Source organism: Mustela lutreola, chromosome 1 (assembly GCF_030435805.1).
Source record: "Mustela lutreola isolate mMusLut2 chromosome 1, mMusLut2.pri, whole genome shotgun sequence".
Classification (NCBI taxonomy): Eukaryota; Metazoa; Chordata; class Mammalia; order Carnivora; family Mustelidae; genus Mustela; species Mustela lutreola.
The window spans coordinates 271,456,806-271,478,915 of record NC_081290.1 but is presented as its reverse complement, the minus strand read 5'-3'; the positions used below and the strand labels follow the sequence as shown (position 1 = coordinate 271,478,915).

General features: G+C 62.0%; 2 protein-coding genes across 5 annotated transcripts; one reads left to right on the top strand and one right to left on the bottom strand.

Annotated features, from left to right (window-relative positions):
• The first annotated feature begins 1,353 nt into the window (after positions 1–1,353).
• FREY1 (Frey regulator of sperm-oocyte fusion 1) lies at positions 1,354–2,439 on the top strand. Its single transcript, XM_059140915.1, has 3 exons — positions 1,354–1,785; positions 1,983–2,056; positions 2,249–2,439. The coding sequence occupies exons 1-3, from the start codon at positions 1,682–1,684 to the stop codon at positions 2,368–2,370; spliced, it is 300 nt and encodes a 99-aa protein (XP_058996898.1). The 5' UTR covers positions 1,354–1,681; the 3' UTR covers positions 2,371–2,439.
• Positions 2,440–2,484: 45 nt separating this feature from the next.
• MAPK8IP1 (mitogen-activated protein kinase 8 interacting protein 1) lies at positions 2,485–21,404 on the bottom strand. Of its 4 annotated transcripts, none has more exons than XM_059140609.1 (12): positions 21,132–21,404; positions 10,443–10,548; positions 8,252–8,554; positions 6,625–6,706; positions 5,535–6,347; positions 5,280–5,433; positions 4,529–4,701; positions 4,206–4,315; positions 4,003–4,119; positions 3,839–3,909; positions 3,612–3,710; positions 2,485–3,291 (listed from the first exon to the last, which is right to left on the bottom strand). In XM_059140609.1, exons 1-12 carry the CDS (start codon positions 21,230–21,232, stop codon positions 3,219–3,221), a joined length of 2,202 nt encoding a protein of 733 aa, XP_058996592.1. In that variant the 5' UTR covers positions 21,233–21,404; the 3' UTR covers positions 2,485–3,218. The 4 variants fall into 4 exon arrangements, with proteins under 4 accessions (XP_058996592.1, XP_058996607.1, XP_058996598.1 ...); XM_059140624.1 differs by having other exon boundaries at positions 5,280–5,355; positions 21,132–21,402; XM_059140615.1 differs by lacking the exon at positions 21,132–21,404 and adding an exon at positions 11,662–12,109.
• Positions 21,405–22,110: the final 706 nt, after the last annotated feature.

Genomic DNA, 22,110 nt, shown 5'->3' with positions numbered 1-22,110 from the left:
CACACCTGTCAGGGAGGCCTCTATTCTAGTGGGGGTGACCCTGCATCAGTGCCCTGCAGGCTTCAGCTGGGAGACGACATTGTGCACAGCAAGTCGCAAGAAACTCAGACCTGCCTCCGGAAGGCAGCGGGGAGGGGAGCATTTTAAACCTCATCCCTGGGACGCCTGGGTGGCTCAGTCGGTAAAGCATCTGCTGCCTTCGGCTCAGGTCCTGATCCCAGAGTTCCGGAATCAAATCCCCCATTGGGATCAAATCGGAGTCCTTCAGCAGGGATCTGCCTCTCCCTCTGCCCCTCACCGTGCTCGTGCTCTCAATAAAAACTTGCTAAAAAAAATACACCTCACCCCAGCGGTCTGGTGCAGGGGCTCCCATCGGGCGGTGCTGGAGGCTGAGCACAGGGACACAGTGGCAGAATCCTCCAGCAGTGGATGGGCCTGGATTCAGGTAGGCTCGGGAGTGGGTGTGGCTAGAGGAAGATGGTGGCATCTTAGAGGCAAGGAGGGTGAGGGACGAGGGACTGAGTTGGACAGAGTGTCCAGAACTGTGGGTTCCCGGCCCATAGAGGATGGGGACCCGGGCTTGTTGAGGGATAGCTGTGTCTAGGACACAGAAAGGGAGATGACCACTGAGCAGTTAGCGTGTGGGCTCAGAGCACACAGGGACAGTCTGAAGGAGATGCCAGCACTTGTCACCCTGGGGGTTGCTGAAGAACAGGAGCCAGAGATGTCCCTCTCCCGGCCTTGGGCACGTGGGCAGTTACGGGTGAGGAGCTGGGCCCCTGGAAGGTCTGCTAAGAAGCGATGAGGTTCCCAGAGTGCAGAGCCCTGTTCAGCCCTCGGGTTCTGAGTGCATAGGTCTGGAGCGGGCTGGGGTTTTGGAGGTGAGCTTGGGCTGCGCGCTCCGACGGGCCAGGAGGAGCCTGGCTCCATGCTAGCACGTTGCATTTATTCAACAAATCTTGACTGAGCATCTACCGGCTGTGACTGGGGATCCTGCCTCGAACAAAACCAGTCTCTACCCTCGGGAAGCTTCCACTCTAGGGAGCAGGCTTTGCTACCGACTCAAAAGCCCTCTGTCCAACCTCAGGGGTGGTGGCAGGGCCTGGGGAGCCCCGGCGCTGGGCTGTTGGAAGCTTCGCAGAACTGGGTGGGGGGGTGTCTCTTAGAGCAGCCCGACCCCCGGGCCAGGGCTGAATGGCCTGCTTGATGCTCTCTGGCTGGAGGACGGTCCCGGCGTCACTGGGGGGGTGGGGGGAAACAGGGCGGTGGCAGCAGGAGGCCGGAGGCCGTGGAGTGGGAACGGCTGGGGCTCCATGTACCTCTCCTGCGTGCCACTTCTTGGGCACCTAGGTATGCACCTTACCTCAGGGACGAGAAGGCGGCCCGCAACTGACATGGCCGCCTTGCAGGAGACAAGGTGGGGCTAAGAATGGAGATCAGATGCCAAAAATCTATGCCCTTAACCCTCGGGCAGTGACACTAGAGCAAGAAACTGTTTGGCACCTGTTGGCCGACAGCATCGACAACATGAAATGAAGACCAAAGCTCTGCTGGACGTTTCTGGCCTGGCCGAGCCCTGGAACCCTGCCCTTTGTGAGGCGGCCCGGGAGTGGGCAGCAGTTCCGTCCTTCTGCTGGGGGAGGGGCAGGCAGAAGCCAGGGGACAGGGACCTGAATAGGAGATGGTTCTCGCCATGCTGGGGGCTCTGCATCCCAGGGCTGGGCTGAGCCTCTTCCTCCTCTACCTCGTCCTGGCAGCTGCACTCCTCCGCCCCCAGCCACTGAGGTAACACCAGGGGGCACAGGCTCAGGGGCCCACAGGTGAGGCTCTGTCGTGCTGCCTCACACTCCGCTTCCCAGAGGACTGGCTGGTGCCATAGTCCTGGGTGTTGCAGCTCACGCAGTCCCCCACCCTGAGCCCTCACAGGGAGGTGGTTAGTGGCCTAAAAGGGCCCAGGCTGAGCACCCCAACACCTCCCGCAGGCCTCAGCGATCTGTTCCTGAAGAATTTTCAGCCCCTCTGCAACTCTCACAGCCACTTTCTGGCCTAGTGGATGGTAATATCTCAGCCCTGCCCTGCCCGGCTGCCCTCCCCTGCCCTTGCCCCGCGTGCCCCCCACCCCCGGGGACACATGCCCTAGGGGAGGGCACCCACACCCAGCCTCCGGGGCTTTTCATCCCAAATGGCACCATTCTGGGGTGATCTTGGTGGATTTACCCCTGCCACCCACACCCTCTTCTCTTCTCAGACTATGGGGTTCGACCCAAGCACCCCTGGCCACGAGGGCCTCGACCCCTCCTCTCCCGAGCCCAGCAGCGCAAGCGTGATGGGCCAGACATGGCCGAGTATTACTACGACGCACACCTGTGACCTGCGCCCATTATAAAGCTGTTCTGTGCAGCCAAGGCTTGGGCTTTCCTGACACGGACGCCAGCTGGGGCCGGGGGGAGTGGTGGGGGCGGGAGACACAGCCACTGCAGTCCAGACAGGAAATGGCACTTTAATAGTTGTGGCCAGGATGACAGGACCAAGCTGAGGCTACAGCCGAAGCAGCTGAGAGGCCCTGGCTGGCCCAGGCCAATCCGGGAGCCGCCTTTTCCTGCCGGGTTGGGGCCCTGCCGCAGCACTCTCCTTCCCTGGTGAGGCCCCACACGTGTCAGTGGCCAGCGTGATGGCCACCCAGAGACCACCCAGGTAACAGAGCCAGGAACAGGGACTGCACCCCCCCACCTGCTGCGAAGTCCTTGGGAGGTGGCTGGGCTCAGCATGAGCTCAGGGCCTTCAGTTGGGGTTGGGAGTTGGGGATGGGGTGGAGGGAACGCTGGCAAGTGGCATGGGCTTTGTGAAAGCAGGAGCCACAGCCGGAGAGCCAGAGGCCCCGGCAGAGGAAGTGATGCCCAGGATGGGCCGAAGCCCTCCGCTCCTACAATGGGCATCCTTCCGGGCCAGGGGCCTGACGCTACCCCCTCCCCCAGGCCCGCCCCCTCCCAATCCCTGGGCAGCCTGCTTTGTCCTCCATAGATGAATCTAGTCCCATATATTACAATAAACTGCATTTGCCTCTCCCCGAAACCCCGCCCTCCCCCACCCTTGGCCAGAGGCCCCGACTTCCCCGTCCTCTGGGGGTGACGGGCGCCCCTCTGCTAGCGTGCTGCGTCCTGTCGGCAGCCGACTGTTCCGGCGCGGGCCCCGGGGGTGGAGAGAGCGGGGCCACGCGGCTACTCCAGATAGATGTCTTCCGTGGGGCAGGTGTACTCCACGAACTGCTTGTAGAACTGCTGGAACGCTCTCCTAGAAGGCAGGCAGACACACAGGTGATGGGGAGAACACCATCTCCACCCCTGGTTTTTCACCTGGAGCCTGGGGCTCCCTGGGCAGCGCTCGGGCTCCCCCAGATGGAGGGGCTTGGCTCCGCTCTCTGCACGTTGCCCTTCTTGGGTCATACCGCCGCCGCCCAAGGAAGGGCCTTACCTGGCGGGGAGCTAGTCCTCAGGACTGCCCCGCCTGGGCTCGAGGCCATGAGGCATGCAGAGCTGGGAGAGGGCCCGGGGCTCACTCTGGGGTCGGGCGCTCGGCAGGAGACACACAGACACACACACACAGGGCCGTACCCCACGGACTCTGCCAAGGCTTTGGTGGATTCCTCGGACACAAAGACGTGGCAGGCAAACCGGTGGTCAGCAGGGTGCTTGGTGATGAACCCAAAGTACCTGTGGGAGGACAGCCATCTGTCTGAGAGTGCAACAGGGGCGCAGACCCCCCCAGACATACAGACCCACACCCGACCGTATCGGCCCCAGGCCATCCCCTCACACCTCATGGTGTCCCTCCCACTTACTTGTTGTTCTTTGGATGGTATCCACAGAAAGAGATGTTTTTTAACTGGAAAAAGTGGCTACATTTATTCCCCTACAGGAGGGAGATGAGAGGCAGGGTGTCATCAGCCCGCAGGGGCCACAGGTGGGAGATCTGGTGGGGGGCCGGGGGGGCAGAGGTGGTCACCTTGGCCTCCTGCGAATCATCAGCCTTGACGCCGATCTTCACGCCCCGCACGCTGATCTCCAGGACGCAGCTGGACGGCGGGTTAAAGTGCACGGTGAGCCGGCGGGTGGTGGCGATCTGTGGGTAAGGGACGGGAATCAGGCTCTGGGTGTCTGTCTCCCCAGGAGAGGAAGGGGCCCAGGTGGGGAGCGGGGACCACGTACCTTTTGCATAGCAGCACAGAGCACGTCATTGCCCTTGTGGTAGGGAACCTGGACGGAGCCCAGGAACTTCACCCGGAACTGGTCCACCCAGTCGCTGTTTTTGGTCAGGGCTGGAAAACAAGCATGAAGTGAGGGGTGGCAGGGCAGCAGACGGGCCCGCCGTCCACGGATGTCCCAACTGGGCCGGGCCTCCCTTCTCTCTGAGGGAGACGGACCTAATGTGGTCCCCTCTGCGAGGGCCCTCCCTATGGCTTTAGAGTCACCTGGCAGCATGTCTGGGCAAAGGTGGGGCCCACTGGCGCCGAGGAGGGAAAGGACGCTACCTGCCATGTGCTCGGGCTCCTTGGTGACCTCGATGGCGTAGTAGGCGGGGAAGACACCCCGGGCGCCCGTGCGCATGTTGTAGGCCTCATACCAGTAGTCCTCGGCCTGCAGCTCCACCAGCAAGGGGTCGTCCACCTCCAGCTCCAGCTCATCCTCGTGTCGAGGCACAAACCTGACCCCCGCAAGGGCATGGGAGAAATTCACCACCAGGGCCTCCCCAGCCGGGCTATCCATCGGCTCCCCCTCTCTCTGGGGGGCAGGCTGCTGCCAAAGCGGCACCAGTTCAATAAGTCTCCACAGAGTATCCTGGGCCTGGGCCTGCTAGTTCCTGGGGAAGTTCAAGATCACGCAGACAGGCTCCTGCCATCCAGGGGGCTCAGGGAGGAAGTGCCCAGAGCCACTCGGAAAACACAGAGGTAACAGGAAGTGAGCGCTTCCCTGTGGAGGGCAGGGAGGGCTATGCCTTGTACGGGTTGGGCAGCATCTCCGCCGGAACCCCTCCCAGACTCTGGACCCCCACGCCCACCCTGCCTCACAGGTCACATGGCCTGAATCCATCACAGGTGCATCACAGGTCACATGGCCTGAATCCAACCACCTGGAGTCCCGCCTGGGTGCGCCCTGTGCCCCTGGGGCTGGTGGAGGGATGTGTGCCAGCGTGAAGGCTGGGTCTAGGCCACATAGTGAGGGCAGAGGCAGGGAGGGGGCGGCCCCACGGTTGCCTGGCCGGCCCAGCACTGCGGCTCTTACCTGAATATGGCCCGGTGCGTCTGCTCCTGCTCCTCCCCATTGATGACACAGGAGAAGAGCCCGAAGGACTCGGCACCTGGAAGCGAGGGGCCGAGCTGGAGGAGAACGGACCCACTCCGCTTGGCGGGTGGGGTCAGGCAGCAAGCTCTCAGTCCTGACACATCGAAGCAGATGGGCAGGGCCACCTTCCAGGAGCAGCCTCGATTCGGCGCCCTCCCACTCCCAGGTGCCCCAGCACGCAGGCCGCAGACTCACTGGAGGAGCGCGAGCGGCCACTCATGAAGACGTTCAGGAACTTCTTGGAGAAGTGGACGTCAGGCTCGTCTGGTGTGGAGTCCTCAGAGAGGCAGACAGGGGGCCGTGGCCGGGGGGCCTCCTCGTACTCCTCCCCGATGGCCGACTCGTAGGGCGAGGAGGCGGAGGCGCAGTTGTCGTAGACGGTGGCCGAGTCGCTCTCGTCGCTGTAGTCCCCGAAGCACGGCCGCAGGCTCACCAGCTCCAGCTGCGCGTGTTCGTCCACCACCAGGGTGTACTTCACCGAGTCGTAGGACAGCGCGCTGGTGTCCGAGCTCAGCGAGGCCCGTGGGGGTGGCGGCGGCTCCCCGAGGCTGCCCCGCCAGCCTCCGCCCTGCAGCTCGGGCCGCTCCGGGGACGACAAGCAGTCGAAGCCCTCGTCCTCCTCGCTGATGGAGGGGTGCGGCCGGCCCACCGCAGAGGGGTAGGCGGCAGGGTCTGGATCGGAGCTGACAGACATCCGGCTCTCTGCCGGGGGCAGGAAGGCAGAACTGGGCTCCGGGGGGTCTGGCGGCCTCTGCACTGGCGTCAGGTAGATCTCCTCGGTGGCCTCTAGCCGCACGTCGGCCTGGTAGTGGATGCGGTCTCGATGCGAGTGGCTCCGGCTGCTCGGTGGGGCAGCCGTGGGGCCGCCGGGAGGGGCCATCTGTGTGGCGGTGCTGCGGCGGCAAGGGCTGTCAGTGGAGGTGCCTCGGTCCTTGGTGGCCGTGGGGCTGCTCGGGGGTGGCAGCTCATCGCTCAGGCAGATGTGCTCATGTGGCGGCGTCTGCTCCCCTGGAGGGCAGGCAGGTCGCTGCTCAAGGCGGGTGGCCTTGCCCCTGCCTCCCTGCCCTCTCCACTCAGCATGTGGGATACAGAAACCCAGGCGAGGGCTCCTGAGCCCTGGGGGGTGCTCTGGGACCAGTGCTCTCCCCCCGCCCCAGCTGACTTCTGATGGGCCTGCTCAAGGCAGTTTACCTCAACTCGGCAAGTTGGAGGCTGCCAGGGTTGCTCTCTGCTGAGGAAACTGAGGCAGGGGTAGGGCCAGATAAGGGAAACGGTCCTGACTTACCAGTCTTCAGGGGTGAGGATGACCGAGACACCCGATCCTGCCAACTGTGCTTCTTGCCCAGAGAATTATTATTCAATGTGTCCTGTGCAGAAAACAAAAGGCCCTTGTGACAGAAGGCGTCAACAGTACCCGGCACAGGGAGGCCCTGGCCCTGCCCCCATCAGGCCATCCCTAGGCCATTTGCTGTCCGCCCCCCCCCCAGCCCAGGGCCTCACCCCCAACCCTCCTCGAACAGGCAGGAGGGGTGGCAAGTCACAGCCCTCCCAGCCCGACCTGTTGGCTCTAGATGGCTCTCCATCCTGACTCAGGGAAGCTGGCCAACCCTTGGGGAGGTGCTCTTGTCAGCCTCCTCAAAGGCGGTGATGACCAATATGTGTGGTGGTAAATGGGGGAGAAGTGGGGGAGAAGCAGGAGCCATCTGGGGAGAGAGCCGGACCCCCAGTCCCAGACACAGAGGCTTTACACAGTAGATGCTCCAAGTCCTGGAGCGCTATGGCCTAGGGGGCAGGGACATTCTAGAAGTTGAAAAATGGATGAGGAAGGGTCTCTCCGCAGCCGGCCTGGGGGACCGGGATGAATCACCCAAATGATGAATCAATAGCATGGCTCTCCCACCCCTGCAACAGCACATGACTGAGGAATGACAGAAGTAGTTGTCAGCAGCCTTCCTCCTGGATCTCTTGGGCTGGTGCCCTGGGACCCCTCTCCACCATGCCTACAAACAAGGCTCCCCACAAACTATTCAGGCCCCCCCCCAAACACAGGCCCTCTCAGGAGTTTGGCTGCCAAAATCCACCCCAGACGATTCTGGGAGAGGCACCAGTCCTTTGCCTGCAGGACCTGCACCCTCCACCAACAGCCCCAGCTCCCTGAGCCCCTCTTCTGTACCTCTCCTGACTGGGCCTGGAAGACAAAGGGCCACAGTAGGCTCTCCTCCACCCTATTCAACCCTCCTTGGCATCCAGCCATCCAGCCCAGGGGCCCTGGGCCCCCAACTCAGCCAAGCAGCTCCGCCTCCCAAGCCTCGTCCCTGCCTTCTGGGAATTCCCAGCTGCCCGCATTTCCACCTGCCTGCTGCCTCTGAGCTCCCCGTCCCCACCTATGCACAATTTCCCATGACCTGCCCCCAGCAACGACCACTTTAGACTCTCTCTTCTTGCTTCTGCCCTTCTCCAGGAGCCCCACACTCTAAAGGGGAAACCTCAACCTTAGGTCCCAAGCTCCAAACCCTTGCAACTAGCCCTCAAAGCTCTGTTCTGTCCTCCTTAGCCCCCACTGCTCTCCTTACCCAGCTCCTTCCACTGTCCCTCTCGGTCCTTTCACTCCTTCAGACTCAAGGCTCCAAATCCTGTTGGCCCGACCTGGTCCCTCTCCCTTAAGGCAGATTCCACTACCACCACCACCCCCCAACCCCAGACCACCTCCCTGGGCCGGCCCCCTTGGGAAGTCGCACCAGGCCGACTTCTGCCTGCCCTGGCCCGCAGGTCCCTCTGACACAGCCTCTCCTCGCTCCTCCAGCCCGCGGGCCAGGGGTGGGCAGCGAGCTGCCCGGCGCCCCCCACACCTCGCGTGCCAAGGCCTCCGGGCGCCGCCCCTTCAGCCTCGCCCCACGCCGCTCGCGCCTCACCTGAGACCGCGGCACCTGCGGGAAGAGGTTGAGCGTGGTAGGCCGCTTGGGTCGGTAAGTGTCCCCGCCGCCCTGGCCCTGGCCTTGGCCCTGGCCGCGGGGCGCCGGCTCCTGGCGGGGCTCGGCCTCCGGCGGCCCCGCTCCCGGCCGCCGCGCCGCGCGCTCCTCGTCGTCGTCGTCGTCCTCGGCGCCGGGAGTATCCCCCGCCGCGTCGATCAGGTCCATCTGCAGCATCTCGGCCTGCAGTCGGCTCCCCGCGCCGCCGCCGCCGCCGCCCCCAGACAGCAGCCCCGCGCGCGGGGGCTGCGCGGCGCGGACGGAGGGGCGTCAGGGGGCGGGGCCGAGGCCGGGGCGGGGCCGACTCCGCCGCGCACCGCCCCCCGCCCGGGCGAGTCCATTCTGCGGCCGCAAAGGGGGAGGGCACGGGAGAGAGGCAGGGGGCCCGGCGACAGGGGGCCGCGCCCTCCCGCCCCCAGCGACGATGCGCGAGAGCGACTGCTCCCCAATCTAGTTGGCGCCTTTGGCCGTCCACACCGCCCCCTCCCCACGGTACCAGCCTTCCTGACTATCTGCACCCTCCCGTTCCCTTGGCAACGTCCAGTGACCTCACCGGGGTTGTAAGCTGAGCCCAGAGTGAGGTCACCGCTGTTGCTATGGGGACGCAGGGTCGCCAAGGAGTTCGGGGCGGGGGGCCCACAAGGGATGGAGGGGGGAGGTTAGTATTTGAAGGGGGAAGTGAGGAAAACTGGGAAAACAGCCTCAGCCAGGCGGAGGGTGGTGGGAGGGCCGCAGGGTGAACAGGAGGTCCTAAGCGCGGCCGGGGTGCGGGGGGGCGGGGGGCAGGGGCCAGTGGGGGCATCTGGACGCGGCACCTGTCCACAGTCTGAAGGCCCTCCAACCTGGGGTGTTCCCAGGTTTAGGCCATCCTAAACCTCGGTAACTGGAGTTTCAGCTCTGCCGCTAACGCCTGGGCACCCTGGACAGATCCCCTGACCCTCGGATTCCCTCCCCAGTTAACTGCCTCCCAGCTTCCGAGGGAGGTGAGGACTCACGGGCAACAGGGTGTGAGAGGCCCCCAGAGCTTGTCTAAGGCCCCACAAGGTACACCTCCAGCTAGTACTGCCTCAGCGCCCTGGCTGTCGCAGGGACCACCCTCTCTAAAACTGTGCCGCTGCGTGTTGGGTGAAAGGGTGGTGAGGAATTACAGAACAGGTGTGTGACCTTAGAGAAGCTATGTCAGGGCCCTGTGACCATTCCCGCCCTGGCTGGCCTAACCAGAGTGGGGAGGGTTGGGGCATGGGGTACTGCAGGGTCATCCTCACCCCTTGGTTTCCTCTTGCCTGGCAGAGCTTACAGAATCTCTGTGACAGGCAGGAGGTCGCCCGGAGGCTGACCCCCCCACCCCAGCTCACACAGCTCTCCTTGACTAACTATTCTCCTAATACCACCAGGGTGGTCACCCACCCCCTGCTGGAGACTGCCAGAAGCTCTGGGTTCTGCAACCTAGTCCCGTGGTTTGCCTCCCATGTCCTGGCCAGTGGCCCCTTCTTCCTGTTCTGAAAAGACACAGGGGGATCCCTGTCTGACCCAAGCTCCCCAGATGCTGAGGATCTCCTGGCAGGATTCGGAACTTAGGGAATGGAGAGAGCTATCTGTCTTACATGACAAGGCCAGGAGGCCAAAAGCAGCAGCAATGCTGGATTAACCCTCTAGAGGGGCCCTCAGAATAGCGGGCCAGGGAGGGTCTGTGGGGCTATGTGGTGTGGGTTGGTGCAATGGCAGCTGAGGGAGCGCCTTGGCTCTTTTCTTCCAGCCCCGAAGCACTGCGGATTCCACCGGACTCCACCCTTGCTCTGCCTCAGGCCCTCTGCCAAGGCCGCCCAGGGAAGGGTTTAGAGTAGGCCTGATCCTTCCTTTAACCCTACATCTGAAGACGACCTGCCCTCTCCCTTCTGCTGGGCAGTTGAGGGAGCTGCCTCTTGCTTTAACTCCCCTGGCAAAAACAACCAAACAATCCTGCTTGAGCACCCCCAAAATGTGTCAAACACTAAACTGGATGTGTTTTTTGGATGTAATTTCATTTTCTGAGGATGCCATATAGAGATACGGGGGTGCCGTCACTCCTGTCCCAACCCACCCTGTCCCCCTTACCACCCCCCCACCCCCTGGGCTCCTGAGAGCCCACTCTTACCCGCAAGGACAGAGTATCTTTGCACTGCAGGCTGATGCCACACTCCTCGGTGATCTCTGAGAGGTCTTCATCCTCAAACTCCTCCAAGCTGATGTCATGGGTGAGCCTGGTGAGCACAGGAAGTCGAAGTTACCAACCCAGGGGCACTACGTAGCCCACCGAAGTCTTCCTAGTACCTCTTCCAAAGGGTGGCCCCTCGAAGGCAGATCACAGCCCCCAGAGGGTGGGACTTGGTGTCCGCCTGCGCCGAGGCCAGGGGTAACAGGCAGGTTACTCCCGCTCCTCCCCGCTGGGAGCTATCCGCTCTATTGCCAACCAGGAGGCAGTGCCTAGAAGGCCCAGCTGGTCAGAGCCGAGGCCCTGCCAGAGAAATGCCTCCTGGGGTCAAGGCAGGTGCCGAGGCCAGTTCACCCATGGAGGATGCAGAGTTGAGAAGCGACTCCAAGGGATGCCTGGAGTAGGGGTGTTCCCGGTGCAACCCCTGCACTGACAAAACCCAAGGAGCTGGCAGAGGCCCCTCCCCAGCCTCAGGAGAGTGCTCCGTGCCCCCAGCCCAGGAAGACCAATGGCTCTTGAGCCCTGGGAGCAAGTGAAGGGAAATCTGATGTCAAGGTGGCGAGTTGCTGCCTATCCCAGGAGAGGTTACACCCCCATTGTGGGTTCTCCATTTCATCTCTCCAACCACATAATCGCTTGCCCAGCGCACAGACCCTAAACAGAAGGCAGCAGAGGGGTCAAGGGAGGCCTGGGGTTGGGGCTAGAGGCGTTGTGCACTCGGAGGACAAACCAAAGAATGTCACCACCACGACTCCGCCTGTGCTAGAACCCTCTCCCCCTGTCCCCTAGGCCCGCTGTATGCCTCCACCCCACTGCAGCGACTGCCTGCTTGTCCCCTAGACCTGACTCACCACCAGCCCCGGGCACTCCACCTGGTTTGGTGTGGGTAGGATGTTTGGGAGAATTCTTCTGGGGAAAGTTGGGGCCAATTCTGAGCCTCTTCTCCCAAATAAGATAAGGAGATTGAGGCACAGAGCAAGGGACACCCAGGAGTCCAAGGTCACCGGGGAGAGGTGGTGGTCCAGCCCACAGGGGGACCTAGGAGGCCCACACCCCCTGCCTCTTGCCTTAGTCAGACCAAACAGAGACCCAGAGCTCCATGGAGCTGTCCCCCAAATGCTCCCCCCACCCCCCACCCAAGACCAATCCCTATACCCCCTACCAGCGCTCCCACTGATCCTCCAACCAGCTGTCATTGTCTGGGCTGGAATCCATCTTCAGCACCAGCTTCATGGAGAGCCCTGCCCAGCTGGGGGGCTGCAGGGCCCCAGGGCCACCCTCTCATGCCCAGAAAGGTTGGGAGGCCAGGGCTCAGGGCAGGGCTGGGGCCTCGGGCCTCCACTGCCTGGGCCTCCCTGTCTGCGTCCTGCCCGCTGCAGAAGCCCGGGGAGCTCATTAAAAATAGATGTGCCAGCAGAAGAGGCAGTGGCTGCCGACCCGGGCCCCAGCCCCAGCGCTTCCCAGCCCAGCCCTCCGCTGCAGGCCACTGCCTTCCCAGCCAGGCCAGCAGTGGCGCTGAAGCCGCTGTGGCTGCCACCTCCCCCTCAGGATCGGGTTACTGCGATCCGATCCGATCGATGCCACCGGCTCCACCTGCCCTTCTAATGCCCCTGTCAGGGGCTGCGGTGGCCCTTCTCCCAGGCTCGTGGGCAGATGGCAGAAATCTGGGATGTCTTCCCCCAAAAGCCAGCCCTGATCTGTTTTAAAGGGCCAGCACCACATTCAGGGCACCTGAATGGTCAGATGGGGGGGCTTCTGAAATTCTCCACGAACGGATGTCCCCATCCACATGGCAATGTGCTCAGCCCTCACACCCCCTCAGGGAGGCTTCTGTGGGCCCAGGTGGCATCCACACAGCGGTGGGTGACCGAGGAGGGTCTGGATTGCCTCCACGGACAAGCTGGATGCAGGACAGAACCCTGGCATCCCCCAGAGTTTCATCCTTCAGCACCCAGGATGTGCCTATGGGCTCAGAGGGCTCCACAGCCAGGGCTAAGGGCAGACCCCTCGGGTCTGGACCCCGGTGTGGACCCCTCAGGGCAGGACTGGAAGGCAAAGAGCTTTCTGTCACTGCGAAATTCCACCCACAGAAGCCGGAGGGAAGAGCAGAGAGGGAAGAGCAGAGAGGGATTCTGACTAGGACGAGGGAGCTGGACAGACGAGCCCAAGGCTGGTAGGCTCCCAGAGCTGGGGAGGGTTGTGATGCGGAAGTTGGGGGAGGCTGGGGAGGGGCTGGGCTGGCCCAGAAACCAGAGCAGCTCTACCATCTGGCCAGCACGGCCCAGCATCTCGGGCCCGGAGATGAGAAGCCAGTGGCTGGTCAGCACACCCCAGCTGCCAGGACAGCTGGAACTCTGCCAGCATCAGGGAGCTGCAGGGCCACTGGGCATCTGATCCAGAGGTGCCCTCGGGTGCCCCTTACTCTGCCAGGAATCCCTGCACACCTCTCTCCTTCTCTTCTCTGTCGGGTCCCGGCTCAGCTCCTGTCTCTGCAGCCCCAGACCTGCACCTGCCCATCCCGCAAACACCAGCCTGCTCCCCTCAGTGCCCCCATGTTGGAAGTACTCCACTCCATTCGCCACCCTGCAAAGCTGCCAGAAACACCACCCTTCTGTCCCCACTCAAAACCCCCTAAGGTTCCCTGCTAGTGGCGGACTGCTTGGTTTGGCATTCAAGGTCTCCAGCTCTGGGTGTGACTGCCCACGCCTCCCACGCCTGCCTGCCCGGGGTCTAGTCCAGGGCTCAGATGGAGCCCCTGGCAGGCTTTTCAACCTGCGCCCGCTGGAAGAAGGCTCGGTTAAGCCCACTTTTCCAGGAAGCCCTCCCAGTCTGCCTGTGCCGTGCCTTACAGCCCTCCTGGCTATGCTCGCTGGCCCCTGGGCATTCCCTCACTTGTAGCTGGTGTCACCATCTGCATGGATGCAAGGCAGTTTGGGGGACAGACAGAGCCAGGCCTCCATCAGACACCCCACCAGGCTGCCCCAAAGACGGATGGAGCTCACGTCGCCCACCCTCATACCCAGCAAGGGAGGCAGGCAGGCCCCCGCTCACCCAGCTCCAGCTGGACTGCATGTTTCTGGAAGCCAGAGCTGGGGAGGCTGTCTCGCACACACCAGGCTCTCGGTACACGCCTGGCAGGTGTTTGCCAAGGGACATCCTCAGCATCCGCGTGCTCCTCCCCAACCCAAGCGTTCAGGGCATGCCTGCGGGGGAACCTTCTCGGCTCATCTCTGCACACACACAGCCTAGGACGGCAGGTCTGGGGGCAGGCGGGGACAGCCTTGGCCTCTTGCAATGAAGGGCCCGGGGGTGAACGGGGCGTTGGGGGGAAGCGCAGGGCTTGAAAGCCCGCACTGGGTTCTGGCTCCAGTGGGGAAGATGAAGGGAGTTTCTTATCTGAATTTTTTCTCCTACGTGAGGCAGGATGGCAGAGTGGTTACCACGGCAGGCTTGGGGACAGGACGCATGGGACCAGATACGGATGCCCTCACTTAGCAGGACCGGCCGCACCACGACCTGAGCAGCTGTCGCTCCCTGGACACCAAAGCACCCTCATGCTCTGTGTCTCCTTCAATCCTCTCCACCACCCGGGGAGAGGGTCTGACTCGGCCTGTTATCCAGATGAGGAGCCCTAAGGCCCTGACAGAAGGTGCCGTGAGGCTACTTATACCTGCCCCCCAAGGGCGCTTGGGGTTCACAGAGCTGAGCTGCGGCAAGCTGGAGTGCTGTGAGGGGGTCACGACCAAGGGACAAGGGGAGGGACTGATCAGGCAGTCTCCTTTGCAAGTCACCCCCCACCTGCGCTGTCCCTGCCCTTAGCTCCTGCTTCGAAGGCCCCAGATGTTCTGGGTCCTTCAGGGAGGAAAAGCTGAACAGACCCTTGGGCCCTCCAAGCTCAAGAAAGGCAACTGTGGGGAGGAAGGGAAGAAGGAAAAGCTGGGGGGAGCAGGAGGAGGGAGGGAGGGTGTCCCCTTCTGATGGGGGGTGCCCACGTTTCCCCTGGAAACTGGAGCCCCGAGCACCAGGGGTTCACCTCCAGCCGAATCACACGACCTCGTGAGGACGGCTCCCTCACCTCCCGGCCTGGAGGCCTCGGAGGCAGCCTGTCCATCAGTCAGACCTGCTTGCCCGTCCGGGTGAGATGCCTCCCAAGGTCTCATCCAGGTTGACATTTGGAGGCTCTAAGTCATGAGTTTGCTCTCCTGGGACCTCCCGGACCTCCTGGACCTCTGGAATCTATGTTTCTGTTCGAGGGCCCCTCTTCCTGCACGAACCCTACCTCTTGTTCCAGCACGCCCCGGTCCTGTCTTCTGGCGGAGCAGCCTCCTCGTTGCGTTCTGAACGTGCCGTCCCCTGCCCCTCCCCCGTGCCCCCGCCTCCTCCTGCCATGAGCTCTCCAAAATGAACAAACATGCCTTTGTGCTCTGATGTTTATTACGTGCCCATTTCCCTTCCACGTGCCTTCCCGCCTCCCTGGCATCCTCGGTCCCCCCGATGGCAGCCTAGCCCTGGCCAGTTCCTCCTCCCAGGAGTGGGCTGGGTTAGGAGAGCAGGCAGCAGAAGGGTTAAGTGGCAAAGTGCTGAGGCTTTAGCTGAGCAGGGCCAAACCCTGAGCCAGGCATTTGGCTGTCCAGAGGCCATTCCTGTCTCCCCGTTCCTGGCTCTCCGGAAGCCAGGTAAGGATCCAACTGAGCGACCTTGGGTCCTGGCCATGGTGTCCCACGGGCCCCTCTCATGGCTGAGAGCATCTGTGGTTCAAGTGTCCAGCTTGTCCCTCTGCCGTCCTGTGAGTGCTGAACAGACAGCTGGCCCCCAGTGCGCTCGCAGAGAGGCAGGTTCCCCACTGCCCGCTGGCTCCCCTACAGGCCATTCTCCACCAGGCCACCAAAGGCAACACCTGACATACAAATCTGGTCTGGTCACCGTGCCCCAGCTCAGAGTCCCTTAGTAGCTTCCCCTGGCCCTTAGGGAAAGGGGTTCAAATTCCCTGTGGCCTGAAGGCTCAGGAGGGCTTCCCCCAATCTTGGGGGTCATCACCACCCCCCACCCCTCCTGCCCCACTGGCCCCCTCAAAGCCTTCCCTGATTTCCCTGACCTGACACACAGCCCTGCTACTCGCTCTCTTAGGCCCACTTGCTGGGTTCCTGGATCGCTGTGACTGCGCCTCTGGGTTCTGCCCCCAGTGGGGGGCTCCCCTCAGAGGCAGCACCATGTCTGTCTTGATCAACAAAGCAGTGCCTGGGAGCTACTTAATAAATGTTGACTGAGTGAACCACAGGTCTTTCTAGATTTTTCCCCTTAAAACTCCCTAAGTCGGTTGCCCTTCCAACTCAACTTTCTGAGTCCCCACCTACGTCAGAACCCAGGGTAGAATGTGCAGCCCTCTGCAAGGAGGTGCTGGCCGAGATGGTGGGGCTGGGGGAGCCCTTGGCTCTGAGTGGACACTGGGCTCAGACGAGCTTTATTCCTCTAATCCGTCCCTCCCCGACCATGTCCACACCAGGGTCACTGCCAGTGAAACACCGAGTCCAATCCCAGAAAAAGTCCTCAGGGCCAATCCCTACTTGAGGTTATAATGTGTCTGATGGCTTTACAGAGCCCGGGGCTGATATGGAGCCGGAAGTCTGAATCCCAGCGCTCTGGCTTCTGGAAAGCTGCGATGGGAAGCAGCTTTATACCTTCATACCCGAGAATGCGTATTTTGCATAACCGCAGACAGAAAACCACCAAATAGCTCAGCACGGGGTGGGGTGCGACCGGGTGTCCAGGAAAGGAACATCACACAGGCTCCTGGACGAATGTTACGTGGAAAATGACGACTGGCATTAAGGAGCGAAGGGAACGCACAAGCCCATGGTCTCACGTGTGGAATCACACGCACCCAGAAGCAGGACATCTCTTCTCCTCTGCTTCCCAATCCCCCAGAAGCTTTCTGGACGGGGTGCACCAGGCTCCCACTTGGGTTCTGGGGTCGCTGGCCCTGTCGCAGAGTGCCTTCCTGAGGGCAGGGGGCCCTCGTGTTCCGCTTGGCACCGATTCCCTACCCTCGTGCAAACGCACGCACAGGGTATCCCTCATGGGATACCCCAGGTAGGAAAGGACTATGAGGTAGAGGAAGAAGAGCGGAGCTGGCTGCTCTGGGGGCCCGAGCAAGGCAAGACCCATGGTCAAGGCTGGGAGAAGACACAGGAGGAGGGCCAGGGGGCAGAGATAACATCCTAGAATGGCTAAGATCCCCTAAGTGGGGATGGTGGCAGTGAACCCATTTTGTAGGATCCATGGGGGCCCCAAGCCAAGAATCCAGAGACCGACTTCAAGGATATGGACATCAAAGAGGTGGGGGGGGTGCAGACCCTGCATGGCCACGTCCTGGCAAGTGAGCCAAGTCAACACTCTGGCCCCAGATTGGGGGTTCAGTAGGAGCCAGGGCACCCAGGGCTCGGGGATGGGCGGGAAGGTGGCTCCAGCAGCAATGCATTTCCGGAACCCCTCCCCCTGCCGAAACGTGGCTGCTGGAACCAGCCTGGCCCCGTTCTCTCCCATCACCCTGCTCTCTGCTGCCCCCTGGGTAGCAATGTCCTCTCTGAGGCTTTCCGGTGGGGGGGAACCTCTCTCAGCTGAGACTCCTCCCAGGGTCTCTGGCCCCAGCCCCATCCTCTCCAGTGACCCCAGGCCCCAGACCAACCCCTAGCCTGAACGCTGCAGTTGGGTACCCCAGTGGTCACCAACCTCAGACTCAGGAGGTCTCCCACTAAGTTCCCCTCCCTGCCCGCCAAGCTCCTCCTCTCCCCAGGGCAACCCATCTCCAGCACCATCTTGGACGCCAGCCTCCCCAACCCCTAAAACCAGATACCTCACCCATGGGGCTAATCCCTCCCACCCCCGAAGTCCTCCTCCTGTCCTCTCCCGCCGTTGCTTGTGGCACGCAGGATGACCAGCCTCCAGGGGTCTCCCTGCCTCCCCGTCCACTCTACCTAGTGGCTGGCAGGACCTTCCCAAGACAGCGAGCCGATGCTGCCATTCCCACAGAACCTTTGCTGCCTGCCACCGACCCACAGGCCTGGGCTCCCCTGGGCCCTGGATCTCAGTCACCGTCACCTTGTCTGCTAAGGCCTCGTCTGTCTGTCTGTCTGCCCTCCCCTCTATACAGACCGCACGACGTTAGGCCCATGACTGTCTCTGGAGCCTCTGTCCAGGGAGCCCTCCAAAGTGCAAATATTTGTGGAGTGAAGGGAAGGAAGGAACAGCCACACGCGTGCCGTCGCGTGAAGAGAAAAATGAGGAGGTCTCTGCGCCTCTCGGGGGCCACATCTCTCATCTGCAAGGCAGTACGGGGAGGTGGAAACCACACCAGCCAGCCAGTCAGGGGGCCTGGGGTTGGCCACTCACGTGCTGTGTGTTCTGGGGGATGACACTCCCCCTCTCCTGTCTCCTCCTCGGTAAAAGGGGGGGGGGCGGTCAGGACGAGCTGATTTCTGGGGTCCCCTCATCCGCATCCCCCACGGCGCGCGTCCCACCGTCCCTCCGCTTTATCTGACCCACCCAGCTCCGTGTAGCCAAAAGCTATGTTCCTAAAGTCTCTTTTCTAGAGTTTTCCTTCTAATGAACATGTATCACTTGAATTTTAAATTCTCTTTTCTAACTGTGTAAGTTACAGAAGTAACCCATGCTCCTTGTAGAAGTCAAATCATAACAGCGGCGCGTCAAATAAGTGAAATCCCTTCCCCGGTTCCCCATCAACAACTACAGGAAACTGGCTGGAGCATTTCCATCATCAGAAGGGGGAAAAAACAAACAAACAAAAACAAAACAAAACAAAAAACCCCAAAAAACAAAACAAAAACAACCCACCCATCTATTGAAACCAACCAGCAACAGGCAGGTGCTCTCTCCAGCCTCCACGTGTCCCAGCGTGCTCCACTCCCTGCTCTCCCCCACTAGTCCCAGGCTCTCTTTTCAGGGTGGCTCTAGAGTCAGACCGCCTGCATCCGAACCCCAGCTCTGCCATTCACCTAGCTTCTGGAGACCTCAGTCTCCTTATCTGCAAAGTGGGGACAATGGCAATGCTCAGTTTACACGGATCTGGTGAGGATGAGACGCTCTTGCGCAGAAAGCCCTTCGAGGGGCGCTGGACAAAGTGAGCGACTCCCGGGGGCCAGCGTGCCCCGTCCTTATCCTCTGATAGCAGGGTCGGTCTGTTACCCTCTGAGGTCCAGGAGGCCCGTGCACGCCTGATCTGCATCATCACCCAGGGAGGCATTACTGAGCACCGACTCTGGGCTGGGCGCTGTGCAGACCCAAGACCAAGACCCAGCTCTTCTGCCTTCTGGAAGCTGACAGTGGGGCTGGGGTATACAGAGTTAACAACAGCAGCCTTGCAGGAACACAGCTCTCCACAGCCCTTGAAACAGCCAACACGTGCCGTCCCGGGACCATCCTGAGTGGGAGCCAACGCTGGCATCGTAAAGAAGAAACCAGGGCTCCAGGGTTAAGTGCCCTGTCTTGGGGCACAGAAGTGGGAAGGCAGAGCCAGAAGGCAAACCCAGGCCAGTTGGATCCACGGCCCCACCAAAGAGCGGTGGGAGAGCCTTAACCACCCGGGGTTAACCCGAGCTGGGCGCAGGGCTCTGTGAGGCAGGACAAGGGAAAGGTCAGCGGGGGCTGCTGGAGCACGCAGGGAATGCCATGTGGGGCTGGAAACACTGCCCTTATTATTCCCAGAAGCTGGCCTTGTCTCCACAGCAAGGCCAGGGTGTCCTGGACGGCCGGCCTACGCCTTAGCCTTGGCGCACAGCTGTTCTCGCCCACCTGGCCCGGACAAAGCACTCTCTCTGGCTGGCGCCCACCTCATCAGTTCCTCTCACTAAAGCCTCCATGAGAACCTGCTAGCCAGGGATGGGGTGAGGTGGAGGGGACTGTCCCCTGGGGATCTGGAAGGCAGGTAGAGCGAGGCAAAGCTGTCCTCTGGGCCAAAGGCAGGGCCTGGAGGCTGAGTGCACTGAACACACACAGATGGCCCCAGGCTCTGACTGGGGGTCCTCAGGCAAGCCACTGCCTTACTGAGCCTCAATCTTGTCATCTACAAAATGGGCAGATCGGTGCCCATGCCTGTGGGGGTAAAGGAACCTGCACTGGGAATGCTTTGAACAGTCACAAACTACAGAAGCGGTCACCAGCATGGAGGGTGGACACTTGTTGAACACCAACTTGATGCACACTAAGGAATCAATATTCATTATCTCGCCTGACAGATGGGACTGTCGGGTCACTTTGCTAGGCAGAAAGTGGTGGAGCTCAAATTTGAACCCAGGTTCCTCTATGCTGTGCTACTGCAGAAGGGCCTCCTGTAGGCAGGCAGTATTTGCCTCTCGGCAGCGTGTGTCATGCCAGGGGGAACTGGTCTCAGGATTCAGCCCCATGACTCGGAGGCACCAACCACAAAGGCCCCAGCCCCAGAGCCCTCACGCTTGGCCTCCTCCATCTGGTCCCCTCCCTCTGGTCCTCCTGACTCCTCAGCTCAGGGCCTCCAGGGAGATTTCTAGCGCTGATGATGCCATTAGAGATCCCCAGGGGTCCCTACCCACCTGAGGGCCAGGGAGCCAGCAACCCCTTGGTCAGAGAGGGGCTGGCGCCAGAACCCAGCTGGGGCCTGGCTGGGGTGACGGGCCCAGGAGAGGGGAAGGCGCCAGCTTCTTAGATGAAGAAACAATGGGGTATGTGTAGGCCTCTTCCTAGGCTCTGGAGCAGTTACACCCTCCTCTTCCTTCTCTCCAAATGGGGCCAGGATTATGATGGAGGGATATCCATCCCTTCCCCACAACATCCACTGTCCATGTCTCTAAAATCTACCTCCCAATACCAGAGAGTGGGCAGAGAGAGGGGTGAAGGGGAGCCCAGAGCATGGATCTGGGTACTTGCTCCAGCAGGAAACCTTCCACCCAATGTCCTTGGCTACTCCTGGGCTGCCCAAACCAGACTTCCCCAACCAGAGCTGGGTGGGCAGTCTCCTGGTTGAATCTGAGCCTTCTGCACTTGCACACACCTGACCAGGTCCGTGCTTGCCCAAATCCACAGAGGGTCCTGGCCATACCAGTCCTGGGAGTTAGGCTCCTCTAACCAGACAGGGCTGGGGGAGGGGCCCCCGACTTCTTCCTTCCAGCAGCAAGGTTGTCAGTTGCCCTGAGAAACTGGGACCCACGAGGCACCCCAGCCTGCTCCCATCTCTATTCAGAAGCTTTCGAACTGGGCATAAGCAAAGCCTTAGCCTGCCTGCCTCCTCTGGGATCTCAATCCAGACCCCAGGCCCTGCCGCAGTCCCAAAGTGGGGGAGAAGGCGGCCTCCGCGCCCCCTCCTCCAATTCCAGCTCTGAATCTCCCAGCCTAGGACATGGAATGGCGGAGGCAGCTGCAACACTGGCTATGCAGTGGCTATCAGCCTGGACTGGAGGCTGAGGGGGGTTTCTGGGGACTCTGTCCAGGGTAGAGACCCCATCCCCATGCCGCCCCCTCGTTCCCGGGATCGGGGTGTGTGTGTTGGGGGCTGGGGTCCGTTGGGTGGGTGGCGGGGGACGCGGAAGCCGGGGCAGATCAGCCTGGGCTGAAGGGCGGGGCGCAGCGGCCGGGGACTCTCACCTGAAATTGGGCGGCGACGCGATGTGCAGCCCCAGGAACGGGGAGGCGGCAGGCGGGGACGCGGCCCCCCCGCCCAGGCCGCCGCTCTCTCGCTCCGCCATTCTCCGGCACAGCCCTGGCCATCCGGGCGGAGCGCGGCGCAGAGGCGGCGGCGGCGAAGGCGGCGGCGGCGGAGGGGAAAGAGGCGGGGGCGCGGCGAAAGACCGCCGCCGCCGCGGGGTACGGCTCGGGCGGGTGCGGCGGGCGCACCTGCGCAGGGCAGGGCGCGGCTCCGGACCGCGCGCCGCTCTCGGGACTGGCGCGAGCTCCGCCGCGCGCCCCCGGGCCCTCGCCGGGGTCTCGTGAGCTCCGCCCCCGCCCCGCCCCCGGCCCCGCCCCTCCAGCGCTCTCCGAGGTGCTGAAGTGGCGGCCCCCGCGGCTCCTAGACTCGGACGAGCCCGGCTCTGAGTCGCACACTGACTCCTCTGCTCTCTTTCCCCTCCCGTTGCGCCTTCGCGCCATATGGGGTTCTGCTTCTCGGATGGGCCTAGCGCCTGGGTAAGAGGGAACTAATGGCGGGACCCTGGTCCCCAGGGTCCTAGTTGGTCCCCAGCAGCAGACAAAGAAGGCGGACAGGGAAAGTAGGGCCGTTGGAGGAAAGCAGAGAAAGGCGACATAGTGTCAGGAGTGGGCTCCTAGGGCAAGCCAGGTTTGGAGTCAGGTCGTATGAACTCACAGCCTGGCTTCCCAAGCGAATAGGTGGTGTGGCCGTGCATTAGTGACTTCACAGGCCTAACTTCAGTTTTCTTATCTGTGAAATGGGGACAATAACGGTCCCTCTCATGGTGGTTGTGAGGATGAAAAGTGATACAAGTATGTTGTCAGCAGAGGCAGGGAACACCCACCTCCTGCTAGCATCCAGGTCTCACCCAATCCTGTCCCCCTTATCTTGAGAAGACCCTCTCATGAGCTCTCCCTAGAGGGTCTTCTCTCTATAGAT